This window comes from Heptranchias perlo, chromosome 29 (assembly GCF_035084215.1).
Source record: "Heptranchias perlo isolate sHepPer1 chromosome 29, sHepPer1.hap1, whole genome shotgun sequence".
NCBI lineage: Eukaryota > Metazoa > Chordata > Chondrichthyes > Hexanchiformes > Hexanchidae > Heptranchias > Heptranchias perlo.
Window position 1 is genome coordinate 36345379 of NC_090353.1, and position 27829 is coordinate 36373207.

At 48.1% G+C, this 27829-nt stretch overlaps 1 protein-coding gene and 1 long non-coding RNA gene across 4 annotated transcripts in view; one reads left to right on the top strand and one right to left on the bottom strand.

Moving 5' to 3' along the window:
• The window catches only part of LOC137299633 (3',5'-cyclic-AMP phosphodiesterase 4C-like), a 221160-nt gene that overhangs the window by 172603 nt on the left and 20728 nt on the right, over positions 1 to 27829 (bottom strand). For both annotated transcript variants that reach the window (XM_067968541.1, XM_067968539.1), the window contains exon 3: positions 12322 to 12533. In XM_067968541.1, the coding sequence (XP_067824642.1) occupies positions 12322 to 12533 (212 nt within the window). The remainder of the gene's footprint in view (positions 1 to 12321; positions 12534 to 27829) is intronic.
• The window catches only part of LOC137299637 (uncharacterized), a 49803-nt gene continuing 47702 nt past the window's right edge, over positions 25729 to 27829 (top strand). For both annotated transcript variants that reach the window (XR_010957961.1, XR_010957959.1), the window contains exon 1: positions 25729 to 25783. This is a non-coding gene — a long non-coding RNA (uncharacterized lncRNA). The remainder of the gene's footprint in view (positions 25784 to 27829) is intronic.

Consider the following 27829-nt stretch of genomic DNA (forward strand, 5'->3'; position numbering starts at 1 on the left):
GACAGTTACTGTTTCATCTTACACATGAGGTGTAGCCACCTGGGTGAGGTACCATAGGAAATGTTCCCCAAGTGCATTCAGAGGGGAAAATTAGGGAACGAGGGTTGGGGATATAACAAAATGGTGGAACATCACCTTTAAGAAGAAATGCTCTGTGATATCCCAGCAAAGCTAAATGTCAGAAAAGGAGCAACTAAATCCTTGCTTAATTAATGGCAACTAATTGGCGGTGTTAATGAGCGGATTGTCGCTTGATTAAACAGATTCCTGCAGCGAAACATTTTCAGGGAATTACACCCTGATTTGGAGATTAAAAGAATGAAAATGAGATTTGATCTTGTAGAATTAGTCTTAACCTGGATAACTGGCACAGATGTAAAAGCCGAATCAGTTTGGTGCCTAGAATCAAAGGGAATTGCAAAACAAAAACAGATGTTACAGAGACAGGGAGGGGCGGGACCAGGGAGGGATTTGAAAACAAGGACGAGGATTTTAAAATCGAGGCGTGTCCGGACCGGGAGCCAATGTAGGTCAGCGAGCACGGGGGGTGATGGGTGAACGGGACTCGGTGTGAGTTAGGATACGGGGCAGCAGAGTTTTGGATGAGCTGAAATTTATGGAGGGTATGAGGTGGGAGGCCGGCCAGGAGAGCATTGGAATAGTCGAGTCTGGAGGTAACAAAAGCACGGATGAGGATCAAGCAGGTACAATATAGTTAGGTGCAGAGTAGGGATGTCTTGGTTGTGATACCCTCCATAGTCAGACACACATTGTCTCGGCTCGGTCATGGAGAGAGCCTACTTGAACGAGGTACAAGAGGGCCATCTGTCACTTATAGATCAGTACCCCAGCAACGCCTTCTGAGAAGGAAGGAGAGGGAAACAGAAAATAGGCAACAAAGAAAAATAACAAAAAAAAATGCATCCAGAAGGAACAGAGAGACACAACGCACTTCCAGCAATTTTAAAATGGAAAGCTCGCTTCTAAAATGAACAGCCTCCCCCACAATACTGATTCAGCCGGCTCCCATAGCACCAGCACAGTAACTGTTACTGGAAAACTCAGGCAAACAGCATTGGTACCGAGTACCCAGGAAAACACTGCGCACAATAATTATTACTGAACTAATGTGGTGGTGATCATAATTCAGTTAGATTTAGCATAGTTATGGAAAAGGCCAAAGAAAGAACAAGAGTAAAAGTTCTCAACTGGGGAAAGGCAAATTTTACTAAGCTGAGGAATGGACTGGAAACAACTATTTGAAGGTAAATCAGTGTCAGCAGTGGGAGGCATTCAAGGGGGAGATAGTGAGGGTTCGGAGCAAATATGTTCCCACAAAGAAAAAGGGTGGGACTGCCAAATCTGGAGCCCCCTGGATGTCAAGCACCATACAGGGTAAGATAAGGCAAAAAAGGGAAGCTTATGTCAGATACCGAGAGCTCAATACTGCAGAAAGCCTTGAGGAGTAAAGAAAGTGCAGGGGTGAAATTAAAAAGGAAATTAGGAAAGCAAAGAGAGGGCATGAAAAAATACTGGCAAGTAAAATCAAGGAAAACCCAAAGATCTTTTATAAATACATAAACAAGAGGATAACGAAGGAAAGAGTAGGGCCTAATAGAGACCAAAAAGGTAACCTACGTGTGGAGGCGGAAGATGTGGGTATGGTTCATAATGAATACTTTGCGTTTGTCTTCACAAAAAAGGGGGACAATGCAGAGATTGTAGTTAAGGAGGAGGAGTGCGAAATATTGGACGGGATAAACATAGAGAGTGACAAAGTATTAAAGGGTTTAGCATCTTTGAAAGTAGATAAATCACCAGGCCCAGAGTAAATGCATCCCAGGCTGCTAAGAGAAGCCAGGGAGGAAATAGCGGAGGCTCTGACCATCATTTTCCAATCCTCCCTGGCTACAGGCGTGGTGCTGGAGGATTGGAGGACTGCTAACGTTGTACTATAGTTTAAAAAGGGAGAAAGGGATAGACCAAGTAATTACAGGCCAGTCAGTCTAACCTTGGTGGTGGGCAAATTATTTGAAACAATTCTGAGGGACAGTATTAATCGTCATTTAGAAAGGCACGGATTAATCAAGGACAGTCAGCCTGGATTTGTTAAGGGATGGTCGTGTCTGACTAACTTGATTGAATTCTTTGAGAAAGTAACAAGGAGGGTCGATGAGGGCATCGCGTTTGAAGTAGTCTACATGGATTTTAGCAAGGCTTTTGACAAGGTCATACATGGCAGACTGGTCAAAAAAGTAAAAGCCCATGGGATCCAAGGGAAAGTAGCTAGTTGGATCCAAAATTGGCTCAGTGGCAGGAAGCAAAGGGAATGGTCGACGGATGTTTTTGTGACTGGAAGGCTGTTTCCAGTGGGGTTCCGCAAGGCTCAGTACTGGGTCCCTTGCTTCTTGCAAATCATTATATTAATGATTTGGACTTAAATGTAGGGGGCATGATTAAGAAGTTTGCAGATGATACAAAAATTGGCCGTGTGGTTGATAGTGAGGAGGAAAGCTATAGACTACAGGAAGATATCAATGGACTGGTCAGGTGGGCAGAAAAGTGGCAAATGGAATTCAGTCCGGAGAAGTGTGAGGTAATGCATTTGAGGAGGGCAAACAAGGCCAGGGAATACACAATAAATGGGAGGATACTGAGAAGTGTAGAGGAACAAAGGGACCTTGGAGTGCATGTCCACAGATCCCTGAAGGTAGCAGGACAGGTAGATAAGGTGGTTAAGAAGGCATACGGGATACTTTCCTTTATTAGCCGAGGCATAGAATATAAGAGCAGCGAGATTATGCTGGAACTGTATAAAACGTTGGTTAGGCCACAGCTTGAGTACTGCATACAGTTCTGGTCACCACATTACAGGGAAGATGTGATTGCACTAGAGAGGGTGCAGAGGAGATTTACGAGGATGTTGCCAGGGCTGGAGAATTTTAGCTATGGGGAAAGATTGGATAGGCTGGGGTTGTTTTCTTTGGAATAAAGGAGGCAGAGGGGAGATTTAGTTGAGGTGTATAAAATTATGAGAGTCCTAGATAGAGTGGATAGGGAGGACCTATTTCCCCTAGCAGAGAAGTCAATAACCAGGGGCATAGATTTAAAGTAATTGGTAGAAGGATCAGAGGGGAGCTGAGGAGAAACTTTTTCACCCAGAGGGTGGTGGGGGTCTGGAACTCACTGCCTGAAAGGGTGGTAGAGGCAGAAATCCTCAGCTCATTTAAAAAGTACTTGGATGTGCACTTGAAGTGCTGTAACCTACAGGGCTACGGACCAAGTGCTGGAAAGTGGGATTAGTCTGGATAGCTCATTTTCGGCCGGCACAGACACGATGGGCCGAATGGCCTCCTTCTGTGCAGTAAATTTCTACGATTCTGTAAGTACTCAGGCAAACAGTGTGTGCAGCAACTATTACAGGAGTACTCAAACAACAACAACAACTTGCATTGATGTAGTGCCTCTAACGTTATAAAATGTCCCAAGTCTCACACAAACAGCAAGTGCAGTAATTGTTACTGGAGTGCTCAAACAGCAAATGGGGACTATTGATATTTGTGTCAGGATCTGTTCTTTTATAAGTAGGTAATTTTTTTCCTGAATCATAATATCATTGCTGTGCTTTGTAATTATGGCCTTTCTGTGAGGTCTGGCAGACAGAATGACAATACTGCAACATTTGATTAAAGACAATCATTTTGCATTTAGCACATTTGTGTCAAGACAGATAAGTCTCTGTTTCTGTGTTATTGCAATATTTTTAATTAATTTTGCATTCAGTCCATTTTCCTACTTTCAATCATTATTTAAAGATGCGAAGCTGGGCAGGTCAGATATGCCCACACTGGAGAACTTTATCTGATTACCTCAATGACATTGGGATTTGCATTTACTGTTAGTTAACGGGGCCAGGAAGGGGCTGATGATAGTCAAAGGTACTGGAGGTTTTCTGCTGGGGAGGGGGGGCAGGGGTGCGGTGGATGCTGACGAGGATACTCACTACATTACTCCCTCGAGGGGTATCGAGGTGTTTAAGATGACTTTTAATTTGATAGAGTAAATGGAGAGAAACTATTTCCTGTGGTGGGGGGAGTCCAGAACAAGAGGGAATAACCTTAAAATTAGAGCCAGGCCGTTCAGGGGTGATGTCAGGAAGCACTTCTTCACACAAAGGGAAGTGGAAATGTGGAACTCTCTCCCCCCAAAAAACTGTTGAGGCTGGGGGTCAATTGAAAATGTCCAAACTGAGATTGATAGATTTTTGTTAGGTAAGGGTATCATAGAATCATAGAAAGTTATGGCACAGAAGGAGGCCATTCGGCCCCTCGTGTCCATGTCGGCCGAAAAAGAGCTATCCAGATTAATCCCACTTTCCAGCACTTGGTCCGTAGCCCTGTAGGTTACAGCACTGCAAGTGCACATCCAAGTACTTTTTAAATAAGTTGAGGGTTTCTGCCTCTACCACTCTTTCAGGCAGTGAGTTCCAGGCCCCCACCACCCTCTGGGTGAAAAAAATTCTCCTCAGCTCCCCTCTAATCCTTCTACCAATTACTTTAAATCTGTGCCCCCCGGTCACTGACCCCTCTGCTAAGGGAAATAGGTCCTCCCTATCCACTCTATCTAATCCTGTCATAATTTTATATACTTCAATTAAATCTCCACTCAGCCTCCATTGTTCCAAAGAAAACAACCCCAGACTATCCAATCTTTTCTCATGGCTAAAATTCTCCTGTCAACAGCCTCGTAAATCTCCTCTGTACCGTCTCGAGTGCAATCACATCTTTCATGTAATGTGGTGACTAGAACTGTACACAGTACTCAACCTGAGGTCTAACCAACGTTTTATACAGTTCCAGCATAACCTCCCTGCTCCTATATTCTATGCCTCGGCTAATAAAGGAAAGTATTCTGTGTGCCTTTTTAACCACCTTATCTACCTGTCCTACCAACTTCAGGGATCTGTGGACATGCACTCCAAGGTCCCTTTGTTCGTCTACACCTCTCAGTATCCTCCCATTTATTGTGTACTCCTTTGCCTTGTTTGCCCTCTCCAAATGCATTACCTCACACTTCTCTGGGTATTAAAGGCTGCAGAACCAAGGCGGGTAGATGGAGTTAAGATACAGATCAGCCATGATCTAATTAAATGGCGGAACAGGCTTGAGGGGCTGAATGGCCTCCTCCTGTTTCTATATTCCTATATAGTCCCCCCAGCAGCAGTGACACCCTGTTGCCACACTGCTGGTGGGCATGGGGAGATTAAGAAGCTGTTGGAAGCTCAAATCCTGTAAATCCACTGGAGGGACAGCATTCCATGCTCCTCATGTCCTATCCCGCACTACCTCATTTATCCACATTCATCGTCCTTGCTGATCTTCACTGGCTCCCATTCCACCAACATAATGGCCCATAATTTGCTGAAAAAATAACAGTGTGTGACTGATGGCAGCCGTTATTCATGTTTAAATCATCCAGCAACTTTTGGCGAGGAAGAGAGACCCCGTGAATTGTGAATTGCCACAAGTTGCTGGACGATTTTTGCCACTCCGCCGTTAGCCCCGGGAAAAATGGCATCTCGCCCTCAACCTCCCCGTGAGTTTCAGGAAGTTGCTGCATTTGCACATTAATTACCCATTAAACTCGCCACAGAAAGTTAAGTCTAGTAATTAACAGCGTACGTTCCCTTTTAACGACGGGATAATTGTTAATGACTGCTAATCAATCTCCTCTCTTTATTTCTCAATCCTTTAATCTCATTGGTTCAGGAGATGCACTGTTTGTCCCGTTGTTTACCAAGGTCTCAGATTCCCCGTTATCTCGTCATGCCGTTATCAGCTCGCACTCCCAGCAAGATTGTGGGCAAAACATTTTTGAGGTGAAGGGTGCAGGAACAAGTCTAACTAATGGGGCATGCCGCGAGACGCCCGACCCAGCAAACTCTGGGCCATTGTCTCATTCTCTTCAATGAGGTCTAATAAAGGGAATGGATGTTGGATCTGTGCCTCTGTGGGTCTGTGTGTCTGTGCCTCTGTGTGTCAGTGTGTCTGTGGGTCTGTGTGTATGTGGGTCTGTGTGTCTGTATGTCTGTGGGTCTGTATGTCAGTGGGTCTGTGGGTCTGTAGGTCTCTGTGTCTGTGGGTCTGTGTGTTTGTGTGTCTGTATGTCAGTGTGTCTGTGTGTCTGTATGTCAGTGGGTCTGTGTGTCTGCGGGTCTGTGTGTCTGTGTGTCTGTGGGTCAGTGTGTCAGTGTGTCTGTGTGTCTGTGGGTCTGTGTGTCAGTGGGTCTGTGTGTCAGTGTGTCTGTGGGTCTGTGTGTCTGTGGGCCTGTGTGTCAGTGTGTCTGTGGGTCTGTATGTCAGTGGGTCAGCGGGTCTGTATGTCAGTGGGTCTGTGTGTCTGTGGGTCTGTGGGTCTGTATGTCAGTGGGTCTGTGGGTCTGTATGTCAGTGGGTCTGTGGGTCTGTATGTCAGTGGGTCTGTGTGTCTGTATGTCAGTGGGTCTGCGGGTCTGTATGTCAGTGGGTCTGTGTGTCTGTGTGTCTGTGGGTCTGTATGTCAGTGGGTCTGTGTGTCTGTGTGTCTGTGGGTCTGCGGGTCTGTATGTCAGTGGGTCTGTGTGTCTGTATGTCAGTGGGTCTGTCGGTCTGTATGTCAGTGGGTCAGCGGGTCTGTATGTCAGTGGGTCTGTGTGTCTGTGTGTCTGTGGGTCTGTATGTCAGTGGGTCTGTGGGTCTGTATGTCAGTGGGTCTGTGGGTCTGTATGTCAGTGGGTCTGTGGGTCTGTATGTCAGTGGGTCTGTGGGTCTGTATGTCAGTGTGTCTGTGTGTTTGTGGGTCTGTGTGTCTGTGTGTCTGCGGGTCTGTGGGTCTATATGTCAGTGGGTATGTGTGTCTGTGGCTCTGTGTCTTCGCGTTATGATTTCAAAGCAATGGCTTTTCATAAAATTTAATTCTGTACTTAATGAAAGTAATCTGTTTTGTCAAGTTTACAAGATTTAATTTTCTATATGAATATGATTTTGGATTTTTGTTTTGAGACTAACAAACTCTTTTTCCATGTTTTTAGGGGTAAATTTCTCCGTTGCTCTCCCTTTTTCTGTAATTTGAGGTGTATTTTCCAACTGGATTATGTTAAACCCATTTCAGGTCAACACCCATGTTCAATAAACAAAGAGCACGATTTAGTATGAGGGCAGTAAATGTTTACACCCACTATCTCTGTCCCCCACCCTGACATTCCCCCTCCTCTTTCTCTGCTCCTGCCCACATTTCCCCTTCCTCTATCTCTTCCCCCCCCCCAACCCTGACTTTCCCCCTCCTCTATCTCTGTCCCCTGCTCCGATTTCCCCCTCCTCTGGCCCAGGCCGGGGAGAGTTGCAGCGTCATGAGCTCTGTTATGAGTGTAACTTTGCCCTCAATGAGCCTTTATTGCTCTGCTCTATTTACACACCATTAAAATTAACCTGAAATGTAGAAGGCAGCCACCACAGAGAGATAAACGCACAGGCATGAAAATAACCGTAGGAACAGAGACCTCGTCAGCCAGCAAAGCCTGTGACCTTTTCCTAAGCACTAAAAAAAAAACTAATTAAATAAATCTGATAACCTTCAGTTTCCTGTATGTTTTAAAATGATTAGGGGAGAATTTCAATATTTGACAATGTTGGAACACCTGCTGTCTCCTCTCAGCAAATTCTACAAACAGCCGCCCTCCAATTTTCTATTTTCTTTTCTTTGTTCTATTCTATCTCTTCCCCCCTCATCAAAGACTCCGACTCTCGTTAGGGTACGGGTCCCAAGGGCACTGCAACAAACAACAACATCTTGCATTTATATAGCGCCTTTAACGTAGTAAAAACATCCCAACGTTATCAGACAAAATTTGACACCGAGCCACATAAGGAGATATTGGGACAGGTGACGCAAAGCTTGGTCAAAGAGGTAGGTTTTAAGGAGCGTCTTAAAGGAGGAGAGGTAGAGAGGCGGAGGGGTTTAGGGAGGGAATTCCAGAGCTTAGGGCCCAGGCAGCTGAAGGCACGGCCGCCAATGGTGGAGCGATTAAAATCGGGGATGCGCAAGAGGCCAGAATTGGAGGAGCGCAGAGATCTGGGAGGGTTGTAGGGCTGGAGGAGGTTACAGAGATAGGGAGGGGCGAGGCCACGGAGGGATTTGAAAACAAGGATGAGAATTTTAAAATCGAGGTGTTGCTGGACCGGGAGCCAGTGTAGGTCAGCGAGCACAGGGGGTGATGGGTGAACGGGACTTGGGGCGAGTTAGGATACGGGCAGCAGAGTTTTGGATGACATTGCGACAATGACTACACTTGAAAAATAATAAATTGTTTGTAAAGCGCTTTGGGACGTTCTGAGGTCTTTCTTTCTGCCGAGATATTCAAAGACATGGATTAATTAATGGGCTACACAGCAAGTGCCCACCGATCTCCAGGATGCTTCATAAGGTCAGAGTACCAGGGGACTCCATCATCTGCTACGATTGTTCTTGGCCAATGTTTCATAAGATTTGCCCTGAAAGCCTGTTTTATGTTCAGTAAAACCCTTCATTAATCATCTTTGAGAAAATGCTTCACTTTCCTGATTTAAATATCTCTGTTTTTACTCAGAGTTGAGTCACGCTGAGCAATGAATGTAATAACATCAGGTTCCTTCATCTGTTCTTTTAGAATGGGATTTACTTGCTAAACAAGTTAGCACCTGCGTTAATAAAACAGGCAGAGGAATTTGTACCAATGTGTTAACTAGTCCCTTACTAATATTGCACTTGTTCTCAATTCCTACATTACAACAGTGACTACACTTCAAAAGTACATCATTGGCTGTGAAGCACTTTGGGACGTCCTGAGGTCAAGAAAGGCGCTATATAAATGCAAGTTCTTTCTTTGTTTTTACAACCTACAGGTTTTTAAAGGTTTTTGATGTCACCGAGCCATAACTCTCCGACTTGCTTGACGTTGTATAAATGTAAGTCTTTTGTTTTCACGATTTCAATGTCTTTACTAATTTATAAGTCATTACATCACTCCAACCCAACCCAGTGATGGGTATGAAGGGATACGGAGTGAACTCGTGTTATGTGAAGTACGTGGCATGGTGTGCGCATTCTAGAACCCAACATGCATTGAATATTCAGGCAGACAGAGACAAGGCAGGAAGAAGGGCAAAGTGATTGGAAACAGCTGTAGAGCTGCCAGTATTTTGCCAAAAATGGGTGCAGGATCAGACTGGGCAGGGTTGTAATAGGGTGGGGAATGGGTGAGATAGGGTGGGGAAAGGGTGAGATAGGGTGGGGAATGGGTGAGATAGGGTGGGGAAAGGGTGAGATAGGGTGGGGAATGGGTGAGATAGGGTGGGGAATGGGTGGGATGGGGTGGGGAAAGGGTGAGATAGGGTGGGGAATGGGTGAGATAGGATGGGGAATGGGTGAGATAGGATGGGGAAAGGGTGAGATAGGGTGGGGAATGGGTGGGATGGGGTGGGGAATGGGTGAGATAGGGTGGGGAATGGGTGAGATAGGATGGGGAATGGGTGGGATGGGGTGGGGAATGGGTGAGATAGGGTGGGGAATGGGTGAGATAGGATGGGGAATGGGTGAGATAGGGTGGGGAATGGGTGAGATAGGGTGGGGAATGGGTGAGATAGGATGGGGAAGGGATGAGATAGGGTGGGGAAAGGGTGGGATAGGACGGGAAAGGGATGAGATAGGGTGCGGAATGGGTGGGATAGGACGGGGAAGGGATGAGATAGGGTGGGGAAAGGGTGAGATAGGGTGGGGAATGGGTGGGATGGGGTGGGGAATGGGTGAGATAGGGTGGGGAATGGGTGAGATAGGATGGGGAATGGGTGAGGTAGGATGGGGAAGGGATGAGATAGGGTGGGGAAAGGGTGAGATAGGGTGAGGCAGGGGAGGGATAGGATGGGGCAGAGGGTAAGATAGGGTGAGGAAGAGGAGAGATATGGTGGGGAAGGGGTGAGATAGGGTGGGGAAGAGGAGAGATAGGGTGGGGAAGAGGAGAGATAGGGTGGGGAAGAGGGTGAAATAAGGGGGGGCAAGGGGCAGGATCAGGGTTTGAGTTCTGCCATGTTTTGGTGATGAAAATTAATTGAAATCCTGAATAACCAACACCTCAATGAGAGAACACAGGAGCAAAGGAAATGGACGTCCATTTTATGTTCTAGAAATTTCTAGATGCTGAAGCTCAAAATCTAAACCATTCGATTCAAACTGTACAGTTGCAACATTGAGGTAAGGAGTGAACTCAAAGAGAGAAACATTAGTGTGAAGATAAGGCCAGAGATTTAGAGGTTTAATACGAACAGCCTCCTGCAGTGATTTATACCATTTATTCCTGATGGTCACCATCTATTGAGTGTAACCTTTTGATCCCCTCCCATATGCCAAAGGCATGCTCCCTCCAGCACCATGACCTATCAGGAGAATCCAGTGCACATTGAAGGTACTTCTGAACTCACACTACAGCCAATGACCTTCGGAAATGTCTTGATCATCCAACAAACAGAACATAATTGAACACGAAGACCATCGGTCCATCTCCACAAACCAGGTATAACACGGCCCATCATGGACTCTACCCAACCACTCAATCCATTCCCTTCACAAACCAGGTATAACACGGCCCATCATGGACTCTACCCAACCACTCAATCCATTCCCTTCACAAACCAGGTATAACACGGCCCATCATGGACTCTACCCAACCACTCAATCCATTCCCTTCACAAACCAGGTATAACACGGCCCATCATGGACTCTACCCAACCCATTCAACCTCTTGAGGGAGGCACCAACTGAAGGTGGACATTCAAGAAGCTACAGCTTTGGAAAATTCCACCCCTGACCCTCAAGTAAAACTCCAGAACACAAACCCAATCTGACAGCCCACACTTACATCTTTAAATCATTACATTCCACAAGGGATTCATCCCGGGTACCAACAGAACAAGGAATGTTGAGTCCCACTGAGCATTGTACCATTACTGCACATCCATAGAAACACTCCTGTGCTTTATAGCCATATCCCGGAGTTAATTAACACATCGACACTGCCTACGCTGGAGTCCCGCTATCCTGTTGCTCTCTCGCCTCTGAGTCAGAAGGGACGTGGGTTCAAATCCCACTCCAGCGACTTAAACACATAATCTAGGCTGAACTTCAGTGCAGTACTGGGGGAGTGCTGCACTGTCGGAGGAGCCGTCATTCCCATAAGACGTTAAAACAAGTTCCCGTCTGCCCTCTCGGGTGCATGTAAAAGATCCCATGGTATTATTTCGAAGAAGAGCAGGGGAGTTCTCCCTGGTGTCCTGACCAATATTCCTCCCTCGACCAACAGTGCCAAAATACAGATCAGCTGATTGTTCATCTCCATGCTGTTTTTGGAACTTTTTCTCTGCACAACATGGCTGCTGTGATAAGACGTTATGCAAATAAAAGCCTTTCTTACTCACTGGTGTCTTGTAATTCCATGAGTGGCTGATCTCAGCCCTGCCACCAAGCAGTAGTTTTCCTACAAGGAGGATTCTGCGGTGCCCGCCCTCCTGTTAAGCCTCCTCTGCCTCTCAGAGTGTTGGGCCTCTATTTATCCCTCAACCAACATCTCTAAAACAGAAAATTTGATCTTTTGTCTCATTGCTGATTGTGGGATCTTGCTGTGCACAAATTGGCTGTTGCGTTTCCCACATTACAACAGTGACTACACTTCAAAAATACTTTATTGGCTGTAATTAAGAAAAAATTTGCATTTATACAGAGCCTTTCATGACCTCAGGACATCCCAATGTGCCTTACATCCAATGAAGTACTTCTGAAGTGTAATCACTGTTGTAATGTAGGAAACGCAGCAGTCCAATTTGCACACAGCAAGATCCCACAAACAGCAATGTGATAATGACCAGATAATCTGTTTTAGTGTTGTTGGTTGAAGGATTGGCTCAGGACAGCGGGGAGAACTCCCCTGCTCTTCTTCGAATAGTGCCATTGGACCTTGCGAGGGCTAGTCGAGGCCTCGGTTTAACATCTCATCTGAAAGACGGCACCTCCGACAGTGCGGCACTCCCTCAGTCCTGCACTGGGTATGTCAGCCTGGATTATGGGCTTGAACCCACGACCTTCTACCCACTGAGCCACGTCTGCAGTTCATTGCCACGAACAGGTTCAGGATAAGAATCGGTGCAGGCACACAGCGAAACGCAGACCCACCTGCAACAGTTCAACCCTCGACACACAGCAGACATCCCTTAGCACGCCTGACACGAGGAGAACAGAATTAACACTCCTCCCCCCTACCTTGCGCTGTTTCGCGGTGTCGCCGTTGGCGATGGTTCTCCATGAACAGGGGCGATTATCGTCAATCCCAGCTCCTCTTCCAACCGCGCGCAGCCCTCGTGCTGTCTCCACGATAGCGGAGGGAGCTGCAGGGTTCCAGACGAGCGTCTCTTGACCAGGCCGAACATGGAGGGCTGTCCCGGTGACAGCAGGTCAGCCGACTCTCTGCTTCTCTGGTAACGGAGAGGAGGAGAAAAGAAAAGGGAAGGAAGTTAGAGAAATAGAACAAAAAACAGGTGCAAGGAACGGAAGATTTTTCACCGGGAGGGAGAACGTCTCACGGAAACGTATTTTTTTTGCAAACTTTCTCGTTACTCGCAAACACGCGCGGTGACGTAAATCTCATCAAACGCATGCGAAATTGACAGGCAGGAAATGACCAACTGGCCCATCAAGCCTGCCCCACACTGGTGATGGCTGGAGCATTGTGACTAGACCCTTCCTCCCCCCATCCCCCCATCCCCGCATCTTCTAATCTCCTGAGAGTTGCAAAAAAAAGAGAAAAATCCCCTGGGCCAATAAGGGAAAAAAACACTCTGGAAAATTCCTCTCCGACTCCCCTCAGGCGATCGAAACCAGTCCGGGAGATCAGGTGGACTGAGAAAAATCTGTAAAACCAGGTTTTTTAAGCTTCACACAAAGGCGATTGGAAATCTGGAACTCTCTCCCCCAAAAAGCTGTTGAGGCTGAGGGAGTCAATTGAAAATGTCATAGCTTTTTGTTAGGGCAAGGGTATTTAGAGTTACGAAACCAAGCCGGGTACTTGGAGTTAAGATACAGATCAGCCATGGTCTAATTGAATGGCAGAACAGGCTCGAGGGGCAGATTGGTCTCCCTCTGTTTCTACGAGTCAATGAGTCAATTCTTGTAGCTCTCCTCCAAACCTTTTCCAAGGCCATTATATCACCCACCACGTGAGGGGACCAAAACTTGAGTCAGAGTGGTCCGGTTGGTATGACATTCGGACTGGGAGGGTCCCAGGCTTTATCCTCGGTCTGTGCTGTGCTAGCTGACCTCGGTTGGGGCCTTAGTATGAGGGTGGGACAATTGAGTAGGAAGGGGAGAAACGGGTCAGGGTTGCTGCTCCCGTTATGCTGTCCATTCAGCCCTGCGTGTATGCCAACACCAAGACTGATGCCCGCCACAGCCGAATAGTCGGCCTACACTCACCGTCCACCCTCACAAACAAAGAGCATTGACCTGTGCGCCCATTCCCTAGTACCAGGCAGAGGTTTTAGGTGAAGGACAGGGAATCTTTTTCCCTTGCTGCTCTGCTGCCCGTATCCTATCTCGCACCAAGTCTTGTTTTCCCATCACCCCCTGAGCTCGCTGACCTACATTGGTTCCTGGTCCAGGAACGCCTCGATTTTAAAATTCTCATCCCTATGTTCAAATCCCTCCATGGGCCTCGCCCCCTCCCTATCTCTGTAACCTCCTCCAGCCCTACAACCCTCCGAGATCTCTGCACTCCTCCAATTCTGGCCTCTTGCGCATCCCCGATTTTAATCGCTCCACCATTGGCGGCCGTGCCTTCAGCTGCCTCGGCCCTAAGCTCTGGAATTCACTCCCTAAACCTCTCCGCACCTCTACCTCTCTCTCTCCTCCTTTAAGAACACTCCTTAAAACCTACCTCTTGGACCAAGCTTTTGGTCACCTGTCCTAATATCTCTTTATGTGGCTTGGTGTCAAATTCTGTTTGATAATCGCTCCTGTGAAACGCCGTTCAAGGCACTATATAAATACAAGTTTGTTGTTGTTGGACTTTCATTCCCCGTTCTGTCCAGGTTGCATGAAGACCAAAAGTGAGAGGGAGGAGGGATTGCTACCCGCATCAGTGCTGCTCAGAACCGGCCAGCAGGAGGCAGCCAAGGGCGGCCCAGTGATACTCTATTCATTTGTTTCCGCTCAGCCGATCCCCGGCTAAGACACAGATCGTGAGCTGAGCAGAATGGGGGAGGGGATGCGGTTTGGGGGTTTGTGGGGGAAGGATCTTTGTATTAGTTAAGAAATCCAGGTGAAAGGAGAAGAGCCAAGCCTCACGGTGCAAGGACCCACCAAGGCTGACATGAGTAAAGGAGAAAAGAACTTGCATTTATATAGCACCTTTCATGACCTCAGGATGTCCCAAAGCGCTTCACATTCAATGAAGTACTTTTTTGAAGTGTAGTCACTGTTGTAATGTAGGAAACACGGCAGCCAATTTACGCACAGCAAGATCCCACAAACAGCAATGTGAGAACGACCAGATAATCTGTTTTAGTGATGTTGGTTGAGGGATGAATATTGGCCCAGGACACCGGGGAGAACTCCCCTGCTCGTCTTCGAATAGTGACCGTGGGATCTTTTACGTCCACCTGAGAGGGGCAGACGGGCCCTCTGTTTAATGTCTCATCCGAAAGACAGCACCTCGGACAGTGCAGCGCTGCACTGCAAGCATCAGCCTAGATTTTGTACTCAAGTTTCTGGAATGAGACTTAAACCCATGAACCTCCTGCCTCAGAAGCGAGGGTGCGACACACACTGAGCCACGGCTGAGAAGACAAGTGCAAATCAGGGACTAGTGGCAAAATGACACCAAGTTTAGGATTAAAAGGCCTGTGGGGGAAGGAGGGGCGAAGATCGACGGCACTGAAAGAATGAATTGGATTGACCAAATCTCACTGTGAAGCTGTGTGTTGCTGCCCCGTTATTTGGCCTCGCTGAGTGTCCATCTGACTTAACGAGCGGTAACATTCTGAAGAATGAGATTCACAGTCATCGATCACAGGGTGACAGGGCAGCCCACTCATTGGAAATCTATGCACAATTAAATTGTTTGTGGACAAGGCAATAATTCCTGCACAGCAAGTAGATTAAAAGGTTTAAATAATCAATAAAACCATCGACTGGGAGGGTGAGAACAATTTAAAAAGAAAGATTGCAAGGGTAACATGAAGTGTCTACTCCTTCCGAATCTAACTTTGTGATGGACTCTTTACATAGTTAGAGGGCAGTGGCTGATGAACCACTTTTGTTTGGAAACTGTGTGCATGTGTGTAGGTGTGTGTGTAGGTGTGTGTAAGTGTGTGTGTCTGTGTGCATAGGTGTGTGTGTGTGTGTATGTGTGTGTGTGTGTGTGTGTGTGTATGTGTGTGTGTATGTGTGTGTGTATGTGTGTGTGTGTATGTGTGTGTGTGTGTGTATATGTGTGTGTGTATGTATGTGTGTGTGTGTATGTATGTGTGTATGTATGTGTGTGTATGTGTGTGTAAGAGATAGGGAGAATCAGAGCCAGCCAGTGAGAGAAAGAGCGAGTGTAGTTACAAAAAGTGAGTTTGCCTCAATGCCCTGTTGTGCTTTCATTCTGGCTCTGCCCTGATTCGGGACACCAACACCGTGTGCCACTTTTACACTCAGGAGCTAGTTCTGTAAGTGTTTGGATTTAGGATTTAGGATTTATCCACCAATGAGGCAACAGCAGAAAGAACAGCCTTTCCCAAACCTCCAGACACACAACATTCCAAGTCTGGAACATAGGATGAAGAGAAGGCCATTCAGCCCCTCGGGCCTGCTCCACCTTTCTATTGGATCACGGCTGATCTGCATCTCAACTCCATTTACCCGCCTTTGCTCCGTATCCCTCGATATTCTCACCCAACAAAAGGTGCTTTCGTACGATAGGAATGGAGACGGCCCCAGGCACAAGGGTCATCTCGTGAGTTTGCTCTTGGTGAGTCTCTGTACACTGAGGGTGGAGCGAAACAGAGATGTTATAACTGGGAGCCTTACACTGAGGGTGGGGTGTAGCAGAGAGATGTTATAACTGAGAAATTCCTTTGGCACTAATTCCATTTTCCACCAATGATTTTGGAAACTGTTCCACTTCCTTTTCTGTTTCTGGGATGTGAACCATCTGGGTCCGTGGACTTTATTTGACTTTTAGCCCCATTAACGTTTTGCCTGCAGTGTACTTTTGAACTTCTGTAGTGACTTCGGGAGGTTATTTTTCATATTGCTGGTGTGATGCTACTTTTAAATGAATAAAACCCTGGTCACAGAGGGTTTGATGTAATTTTGTGTCTGATTTACTGCCCGTGTGAGCTGGTCTCTCACTCGCCCACAGTCAACATCCACCACATCAAGTCTGCACGTTGAGAGAGTACCAGGGCACGCTGCCCTTTTTAAGTGCGAGTGTGACTAATACAGATTTATCTCTCTCTCGTGTTTAGATGACGTATCACTCTTATTAATTTTGAATTTAAACAGATTAGATTAGGGACTTGGAGAGAGGGAAGGGCTCACTTTCCGCTGATAACAAGTTGTTGAGAGATCTGACTGACCTCGAACGTGGCAGGAGGAGCATGTCATCTATATTCCCATTCACGGGGTCTCCCGGGAGTTTTAAACTGATTAAAAATGGAAACGATTGAGGAGCAGAGGTTGGGGATCGTCAGAGCCAACAAATTTGCAACGCAGCAGCCTCACATCTGAGCTGGTAAAAGGGCCAAATGTTGCTTTTTTTTTTCTAATCTGTCCAATGTTCCTCCCTCACTCACGAGGGAATATCATTGGGCTATTCGACCACACGAGGCGTCACAGCCAAATTCTTAGCCAACATCCACACAGGATCAGGAGTGGGAAGCCTGACTGAATTCCCCCTCTCCCCCTCCTCCTCCTCCTCTCTAACCCCGGCATACTGAAACTAATTGTAACTTTCCTACTCCAGCTCAGGCCAGGATCAGTTAACTCTGCAAAAGTCTGAGGAATGAACCCAGTGGAATTTGTGCTTTAGAAGAACACCCTGCAGTGCACTTCCCCACTCAGGAATCGGAGGGCAATGTTTACCTTCAAGTCTTCTGTTCCCAGTGTGGGTCTGATCCATGCTCCCAGGGTCATTCACCCAACATGCCTTCCTGGCCCCCATGTTAACAGAAATAGTTAACGGTTCCCTCTCCTCAGGTATTGTCCCCCTCCCTTTCAAATCTGTCATTGTCTCCTACCTCCTCAAAAACCCACCCTTGACGCCTCTGTCCTTGCAAACTACCGCCCCATCTCCAACCTCCCTTTCTTCTCCAAAGTCCTTGAATGTGTTGTTGCCTCCCAAATCCGTGCCCATCTTTCCCGCAACTCCATGTTTGAATCCCTCCAATCAGGTTCCCGCCCCTGCCGCAGCACTGAAACAGCCCTTATCAAAGTCACAAATGACATCCTATTGACTGTGACCGTGGTAAACTATCTCTCCTCATCCTGCTCCACCTGTCTACAGCCTTTGACATGGTTGTCCAAACCATCCTCCATCAACACCTCTCCTCCGTTGTCCAGCTCAATGGGACTGCCCTCGCCTGGTTCCATTGTTATCTATCCAGTGGTAGCCAGAGAATCATCTGCAATGTCATCTCTTCCTGCCTCAGCACCGTTACCTCTGGAGTCCCCCAAGGATCTATCCTTCGCCCCCTCCAATTTCTCATCTACATGCTGCCCCTCGGTGACATCATCCAAAGACATGACGTCAGGTTCCACATGTACGCTGACGATACCCAGCTCTACCTCACCACCACCTCCTACACTGTGTAGAAACATCTCCACTGCCTGTGTGTTGTTAAATTGCTTGTCTGATATCCTGTCCTAGGTGAGCTGCAATTTCCTCCAATTAAACATTGGGAATTCCGAAGCCATTGCCTTTGGTCCCCAACACAAACTCTGTTCCCTCGTCACCGACTCCATCCCTCTCCCCGGCCACTGTCTGAGGCTGAACCAGACCATTCGCAACCTTGGCATCCTCTTTAACCCTGAGCTGAGCTTCTGACCCCATACCTCCATCACAGAGACCACCTACCTCCACCTCCGTAACATCTCCCGTCTTCGCCCCTGCCTCAGTTCATCTGCTGCTGAAACCCACGTCCATGCCTTTGTCACCTCCAGACTCCACTATTCCAATGCTCTCCTGGCCGGTCTCCCATCTTCCACTCTCCATAATTGTAAAATTCTCATCCTTGTGTTCAAATTCCTTCATGCCCTCGCCCCTCCCTATCTCTGTAACCTCCTCCGGCCCTACAACCCTCCGAGATCTCTGCACTCCTCCAATTCTGGCCTCTTGTGCATCCCTCACTCCCTTCATCCCGTTGGCAGCTGTGCCTTCAGCTGCCTGGGCCCTCAGCTCTGGAATTCCCTCCCTAAACCTCTCGGCCTCTCTCTCCTCCTTTAAGACGCTCCTTAAAACCTACCTCTTTGATCAAGCTTTTAGTCACCTGTCCTAATGTCTCCTTCTGTGGCTCTGTGTTCATTTTTTGTATGATCATGTTCATATGAAGCACCTTGGGACAATGCACTATGTTAAAGGCTCCTATATACGTGCAAGTTGTTGTTGTTCTAGGAACAGTCAGTAAACACTGCCCACGTACCAAGATCAAATAAAAAGTCTGATCTGCGGAGGAACCCAGGTCCTGGCAGTGAGAGGACAGCGTACGTCATTTCAATCAGTCCCCAAATTCTTCCCATTTATAACACAGTCCCCTGAGTGTCTGTCACTCAACAAGTCCCCAAGTTATTGCCATTTACACCACAGTCCCTTGTGATGAGCGTGAGCCCACTGTAGCCAAGATGAGTGCCCCGTTGTTTCGCCATCGCTGCTGGCAGCCTGTGCCCATCTCCGCCAAATCAGCTCACATCAAATGAGCAAAGCATAATGACACTGAGTGCTGCAGGAGTTAAACTTGTCCTTCTCGCAGTGACATTACTGTATTGACGTCATTCTACCTGGTGAGGTTATAGTGCATGGTCGAGTGGGCGTCACAGAATGAGGGAAAAAGCCAATTATAACACAAGTCAATGGCCATGTAGCAATATAGAGGAAAACACTTTCAACAGCACAAGGCATAACAGGCAGGTCAGAGAATTCATTAATGCACTGGTTAAAGGCTAAGCTTAGAACCAACGCATACAACACACGGTATTCTGGAGGCGACTGTATATGATTGAACAAGCTCACTGCTGGGATAGGGGCTGCAGGTGTTATCAAACCTCAAGGGGGTAGATGCCTTGCATTCGAAGCACGCTGAACTAGCCAGGCAGGTATGATGATGGAGTGGGCTGTTCAACTTGGCTAACAGGCAGAGAGATGATTCATGTGTTGGGCTGGAGTGGGTGTACAGCATCAAACTGTACACAGGCCACAGCGGTGGAAGGCAGAGTGTGCGGCTGGCAAGAACAATTTTCATGTCGCGGGTCAGGAGATAAGACGGCGATCAGCCGACGTTCTCCGAACATTCCTCTCCCTGGGAACACAGGAACAGGAGGAGGCCATTCAGCCCCTTGATCCTGTTCCGCCATTCAATTAGATCATAGCTGATCTGTACTTTTAACTCCATTTACCCGCCCTTGCTCCTTATCCCTCGATACCCTTACCCAACAAAAAACCATCGATTTCAATTGACCCCCAGTATCCACAGCCTTTTGGGGGAGAGAGTTCCAGATTTCCACTCCCCTTTGTGTGAAGAAGTGCTTCCTGATTTCATGCCTGAACGGCCTGGCTCTAATTTTAAGGTTATGCCCCCTTGTTCTGGACTCTCCCATCAGAGGAAATAGTTTCTCTCCATCTACCCTATCAAATCCCTTAACCATTTTAAACACCTCAATCAGATCACCCCCTTAATCTTCTAAACACAAGGGAATAGAAACCGTTTTTGCAGCCTGGCCTCAAAATTTAAGACTATTAGCCCCGGTATCATTCTGGTGAATCTGCGCTACGTCCCCTCCAAGGCCAATATATCCTTCTTGAGTTGCGGTGCCCAGAACTGAACACAGCGTACCCCCTTGCTATCATTCTGTGGAGATGGAGAGAAGAGGCAGGACTGAGCAGCATGATAAGAGTAGGGCTGAGAATGTGATTGTGAGTTGGGAGTCGGTGATCTCATGCACGAGTGACCTGCCAAATATGAAGGGGAGTTGAGGGCCTGTCAGTATTGGGAGAAGAAACAAATTTAGTTCCCAGATTTGTTTGGCAGTGTTGCTCGTCTCTTTAGGGAGTCTGGTGAGGGCCCAATAGGCCAAAGGCTTCTGTGTTGTACAGGGCCTGGTAGCTGCTCCCTTGGAAAGTTTTGGCTTTTGGATACTGGAGGCCTCCTGCTTTAAGTTGTCAGGTTCTGGTGATGGCAAGAAGTTGACATAAACCCGCTGGATAGTCTGTTCACCGGAATAAGAGGCAATAATTCATGGTGCAGAAAGGGAACAGTAACGTCTGGTGACTGGCATCGCCTCGATTTTAAAATTCTCGACCTTGAGTTCAAATCCCCCCACTGCCTCGCCCCTCCCTATCTCTGTAACCTCCTCCGCCCCATACCGCCCTCCGAGAGCTCTGCGCTCCTCCAATTCTGGCCTCTTGCGCATCCCCGATTTTCATCGCTCCACCGTTGGCGGCCGTGCCTTCAGCTGGCTCGGCCCTAAGCTCTGGAATTCCCTCCCTAAACCTCTCCACTTCTCCTCTCTCCTCTCTCTCCTCCTTTCAGTCGCTCCTTAAAGCCTACCTCTTTGACCAAGCTTTTGGCCAAAGAATTACAAAGAATGTACAGCACAGAAACAGGCCATTCGGCCCAACGGGTCCATGCCGGTGTTTATGCTCCACCTCCTCCCTCCCTTGTCACTTGTCCTAATGTCTCTTTCTGTGGCTCGGTGTCAAATTTTGTTTGATAATCGCTCCTGTGAAGCTCCTAGAGATGTTTTACTACATCAAAGGCGCTATATAAATGCAAGTTGATGTTGTTGTTGTATGGTGCACAAGAAGCTGGACCCTGACCTGCAGTGGTTTATGGGAAATAAATTGTCTCGAGGCACAGGCCGCAGCGGAAGGGAGCGAGACTGACCAACAAGGCTCTCGTCAGAGGTCGATATCGTAAAACCAGAACGGAGGGCGGCAGTGGACAGGAGGGGCAGTCAGCCAAGAAAAATGAAGAGAGGGACGAGAAGGGAAGGAATCATTGGAGAGTACACGAGAGGGAGTGGCAGCTGGGGAAAGGAGCAGGTAATGGAGGTGAGTGGGAGGCAGTGTGTTGACCTGACCAATTCTGTGGAGGAATGGGCTTGTAGGCCAGATGGCCTTTCTCGGTCTACTCTTTCTAAGTGAGTTTCTCTCTCTCTCTTTCTCCTCACTTAGAACGGGTAAACTGAGAGAGGCCATTTGGCCAATGAACCCAGTTCTCCACAGGATTATTCAGATCTCCACGGTATCTCCCACACTCACACCTCCATTACCCAATATGGGCACGTTCCTTTCCCCAGAGGCCGCTCCCCAAACTCGAGCATGGTTTTGATCCAGTGAGAGGGGTCGGAGAATGTATTTTTTCCCTTATTGGCCCTGGATTTTTTTTGTCTGTTTTTTTTTGCCTCTCCCAAGAGATTACATGGCTGCAGGGGCAGGGGGGGGGGAAGGTGGGGTAGGGTGATGGGGAGGGGGGAAGGGGAAGGACGGTGGGGGGAAGTGTCTGGGCACTTCCATCACGAGTGCAGGGCAGGCTTGGTGGTTTTCTTCTGCCCATCAATTTCGTATGTTCATCTCAGTTGCACAGAAGCCATTGCTGCGTGTGGCCTTTTGATCATATCTCCCAATCCCTGCCTCTGCCGCGACCACATGCAATCCCACATTTATCCAACTCCCCCTTTAGCGCAGCATCGACTGGAGTCCGACACCAAATGAACCATTCAACTCTGGGGAAAGAGCGAAGATACAAAAATAAAACTCGTGCAGAACAGACTGAGTCAGTCCACTCTGGAACCATATTTTTTTTTTTTGCTTTTTACTTTTCAAAAACATCCCAAGCCATTTATCAAAATGCTTTTGGCCTAGATACAAAAATTCAGCCTATTTTTAATTCTCTTCCTGTCAGGCAATTTCTCTCAGAATTCCTGAATGAAAGTCTATCGGTTTATGCCTTGCAGTCAGACCCTACTTCCAAAGATTCTCAGCCTGGACATTCTTCATTTAGAACTGCCCTCCATGGGAAATTGTTTTGTTCTGTTTTCTTGTCCTTTCATGAGTCCTGTTTCTGCTGTTTTCCCCCTGCTTCCCACACTGGGAACAGGAAGGAGGGTCATTCAGCCCCTCCAGTCTGCTCCACCATTCAGCCCCTCCAGTCTGCTCCACCATTCAGCCCCTCCAGTCTGCTCCACCATTCAGCCCCTCCAGTCTGCTCCACCATTCAGCCCCTCCAGTCTGCTCCACCATTCAGCCCCTCCAGTCTGCTCCACCATTCAGCCCCTCCAGTCTGCTCCACCATTCAATCAGATCATGGTTGATCTGTACCTCAACCTCCATTTTACCAGCCTTTGCTCCGTATCCCTCGATAAACTTACCCAACAAAAACTCTGTCGATCTCAGTCTCCACAGCTCCAATTGACCTGCAGCATCCACAGCCTCTTGAGGGAGGGAGTTCCAGATTTCCACTCCGCTTTGTGTGAAGTGCTTCCTGATTTCACTCCTGATCGTCCTGGCTCTAATTTTAAGATTATTCCCCCTTGTTCTTGATTCTCCCACCAGAGGAAATAGTTTCTCCGTATCTACTCCTTTCTGCTCTTATGGTGAGGGGGCAATTGGGGGCCTCAAAGGTCAAACCCTCAGCCAAAGTTCACATGAAGAAAGGCCCCTTGATCAAGGTACCAGATAGATGTCCAGGACCACCCCCCCCATCTCCATCCCCTCACACCCCTTCCCCGTCCCCCCCGACAAAAGAGTAAGGATCCTCGGGGGGGCGGAGAGGGAAGTGAAGTGAAATTTCAAATCAGCCCGAACTTCAAACTCAAAAAAGCGATTGTGAAAACTGAGGATTGAGATGTGGCTGCAACAGATTTTCATGCAGAACATGCACACACGGGGGGTTTGAGGGATTAAGCGCCATTTAATTAAGGTGCGGGGGAGAGGAGGACAGAATAAATCAAGTCGAGAAACAAATGGTCAGGAAGCTCAGTGAGGAATTGATTCTCTGAAAGCTGGCTGACTGCAGAGCAGATTAACTCCCCGGTGCTTGGTAACGAGACGATGTTTAATATAGTGACTGCTGTCAGGCAAAAATGGCAAGATTGCTGAGAGCAACTCAGTGCAATTAGCCTGGTGAAACCCTGCTGTCGTCTCTTTGCAGGTGCCAGGTGCGTGACAATATAGCGGCAGTTTTCATCAGTAGTCCAGGAGCTCGCACTTTCATCGAGCTGCTCTCTAATGGTCTTCAATTCTGTGTGGGTTTTTTTTTTAAAGTTTGTCCTTGCAGATTAACTGTCGAAGACAGCAGCTCCTTTAAAAGAACCACAAGCTTTTGAGTGAGGGTGTGCGGTCAATTAATAGACAGGAGAAACAAGCTGTGACTGGGACTGCAGCAAGCGGTGAGAGGGGATCACAGCCAGTCAGACACTGCAAGCAAGGTAGAAATTGACAGAGGTCAGTGGACATTCAAAAAGAAACAGGGGCCGATTTTGGGCAGGGTTCAGCTAAGAGAAACCAAGACGATTCTGAAAGCAAAAGAAAGAAAGAAAGAAAGAAAGAATTTGCATTTATATCGCACCTCAAGACGTCCCAAAGTGCTTTACAGCCAATGAGCTACTTTTGAAGTGTAGTCACTGTTGTAATGTAGGAAATGCGGCAGCCAAATTATGCACAGCAAGATCCCACAAACAGCAATGAGATACATGATCAAGTAATCTGTTTTTAGATATTGGTTGAGGGATAAATATTGGCCCAGGACACCGGGGAGAACTCCCCCCTGCTCTTCTTCAAAATAGCGTCATGGGATCTTTTACGTCCTCCTGAGAGGGCAGACGGAACATCAGTTTGACATCTCATCCAAAAGATGGCACCTCCGACAGTGCAGCACTCCCTCAGTACTGCCCCCCTGACAGTGCAGCGCTCCCTCAGTACTGCCCCTCTGACAGTGCAGCGCTCCCTCAGTACTGCCCCTCTGACAGTTCAGCGCTCCCTCAGTACTGCCCCTCTGACAGTTCAGCGCTCCCTCAGTACTGCCCCTCTGACAGTGCAGCGCTCCCACAGTACTGCCCCTCTGACAGTGCAGCGCTCCCTCAGTACTGCCCCTCTGACAGTGCAGCACTCCCTCAGTACTGACCCTCCGACAGTGCAGCACTCCCTCAGGACTGACCCTCCGACAGTGCAGCGTTCCCTCAGTACTGCCCCTCCGACAGTGCAGCGCTCCCTCAGTACTGACCCTCCGACAGTGCAGTGCTCCCTCAGTACTGCCCCTCTGACAATGCAGCACTCCCTCAGTACTGCCCCTCTGACAATGCAGCACTCCCTCAGTACTGCCCCTCTGACAATGCAGCACTCCCTCAGTACTGCCCCTCTGACAGTGCAGCGCTCCCTCAGTACTGACCCTCTGACAGTGCAGTGCTCCCTCAGTACTGACCCTCTGACAGTGCAGCGCTCCCTCAGTACTGACCCTCCGACAGTGCAGCGCTCCCTCAGTACTGACCCTCCGACAGTGCAGTGCTCCCTCAGTACTGCCCCTCTGACAATGCAGCACTCCCTCAGTACTGACCCTCTGACAGTGCAGCGCTCCCTCAGTACTGCCCCTCTGACAGTGCAGCGCTCCCACAGTACTGCCCCTCTGACAGTGCAGCGCTCCCTCAGTACTGCCCCTCTGACAGTGCAGCACTCCCTCAGTACTGACCCTCCGACAGTGCAGCACTCCCTCAGGACTGACCCTCCGACAGTGCAGCGTTCCCTCAGTACTGCCCCTCCGACAGTGCAGCGCTCCCTCAGTACTGACCCTCTGACAGTGCAGTGCTCCCTCAGTACTGCCCCTCTGACAATGCAGCACTCCCTCAGTACTGCCCCTCTGACAATGCAGCACTCCCTCAGTACTGCCCCTCTGACAATGCAGCACTCCCTCAGTACTGCCCCTCTGACAGTGCAGCGCTCCCTCAGTACTGACCCTCCGACAGTGCAGCGCTCCCTCAGTACTGACCCTCTGACAGTGCAGCGCTCCCTCAGTACTGACCCTCCGACAGTGCGGCGCTCCCTCAGTACTGACCCTCCGACAGTGCGGCGCTCCCTCAGTACTGCACTGAAATGTCAGCTTAGATTTTGTACTCAAGTCTCTGGAGTGGGACTCGAACCCATGACCTTCTAACTCAGTGGCGAGAGGGCGACCCACTGAGTCACAGCCGACACTACACCATTGCTAGGCTGCATGTAATGATCCCAGAGCATGCGAATCTGTAGTTTGTGTAGTTCTATATTATTACAAGCCGGTCGTGGTTGAATAAAGTGGGAGGTGAGGATAAACAGGCGTTCTGGAACTCGGCAGAATTTAATTGAGGAAGGGGAAGGGCGGGGAAACTTTCCGTAACATTTTCTCAAGAGATTAAACACATCTGCTAGGAGAGATAAAAAGTACAAGCAAAATAAGGAAGAGCAGTGAGATGGAAAGAAGACCAAAGTCATAAACAAGAGGTAGGGGATTCTATCGTAAGGGGAACAGACAGGCGTTTCTGTGGCCGTAAACGTGACTCCAGGATTGTTTGTTGCCTCCCTGGTGCCAGGGTCATGGATGTCACTGAGCGGCTTCAGGGCATTCTCAAGGGGGAGGGTGAGCAGGCAGAGGTCGTGGTCCACATTGGGACCAACGACATAGGTAGGAAGGGAGATGAGGTCCTGCATCAAGAATTTAGGGAGCTAGGTAGCAGATTAAAGAGCAGGACCTCAAAGGTTGTAATCTCTGGATTACTCCCAGTGCCACGGGCTAGTGAGTATAGAAATAGGAGGATAGAACAGATGAATGCGTGGCTAAAGAGTTGGTGCAGGAGGGAGGGTTTCAGTTTCCTGGATCACTGGGCCTGCTTCTGGGGAAGGTGGGACTTGTACAAGTCGGACGGGTTGCATCTGAACCAGAGCGGGACAAATATCCTTGCGGGGAGGTTTGCTAGCACTGTTGGGGGGGGTTTAAACTAACTTGGCAGGGGGATGGGATACAGAGTGGAGCTACAATAGGGGGTGATGTGCAGCCATATATAGAGAAAAAAACAAGTCAGCTTGGAAGACAGGGCAAATATGTAAGAGCAAGGCTGGATGGCATCTATTTTAATGCAAGGAGTCTTGCGAATAAGGTGGATGAACTGAAGGTGTTGATAAACACATGGGAGTATGATATTGTTGCTGTCACAGAGACATGGTTGAGGGAGGGGCAAGACTGGCAGCTCAATATTCCGGGGTACAGAATCTTCAGGCGAGACAGAGGGGGAGGTAAAAGAGGAGGGGGGGTCACAATATTAATTAAAGAATCAATTACTGCCATAAGGAGGGATGATATATTAGCAGGTTCCTCTAATGAGGCCATATGGGTGGAGCTTAAAAACAAAAAGGGGGCAAGCACTTTGATGGGAGTGTACTATAGGCCCCCAAACAGTCAGGGGGAGATAGAGGAACAGATATGTAGGCAAATCTCAGAAAATTGTGCAAATAATAGGGTAATAATAGTGGGGGATTTCAACTTCCCCAATATTAACTGGGATACTCAGAGTGTAAAAGGCTTAGAGGGTACAAAATTCTTAACGTGCATCCAGGAGAGCTTTTTGAGCCAGCATGTAGAAAGTCCTACAAGAGAGGGGGCGGTACTGGACCTAATTCTAGGGAATGTGGCCGGCCAAGTGGAAGAAGTGCTAGTAGGTGAGCACTTTGGTGACAGTGACCATAATTCGGTGAGATTTAAGGTGGTCATGGAAAAGGACAGGGAGGGGCCGGAAATAAAGGTTCTAAATTGGGGGAAGGCCGATTTTAATAGGATAAGGCAGGATCTGGCCAAAATGGACTGGGATCAGCTGCTTGTAGGAAAATCCGCATCGGAGCAATGGGAGTCTTTCAGAAGGGAGATTGAGACCATACAATGGCAACATGTTCCCGTAAAGGTCAAGGGTGGTTCCAAGAACTCCAGGGAACCTTGGATGTCAGGGGATATACGAGAATGGATTAGGAAAAAAAGGAGGGCTTTTGGCAGATACAAAAGGCTAAAGACGGAGGAAGCCCTAGAGGAGTACAAAAAGTGCAGGGGGATAATTAAAAAAGAAATTAGGAGATCAAGGAGGGGCCACGAAATAACACTGGCGAGCAAAATAAAGGAAAATCCTAAGATGTTTTATAAGTATATTAAGGGTAAGAGGATGACTAGGGAAAAAATAGGGCCCATTAGGGACAAAAATGGCAATCTGTGTGTGGAGCCGGCAGATGTAGGAGGGGTTCTAAATGAATTTTTTGCATCTGTTTTCACTATGGAGAAGGACGATGTAGACATAGAAATACGGCAGGGGGACTGTGATATACTCGAACATATTAACATCGAGCGGGAGGAGGTATTGGCGGTTTTAGCAGGCCTAAAAATGGATAAATCCCCAGGCTCGGACGAAATGTATCCCAGGCTACTGTGTGAGGCAAAGGAGGAGATTGCGGGGGCTCTGACACATATATTCAGAACCTCTCTGGCCACAGGGGATGTGCCAGAGGACT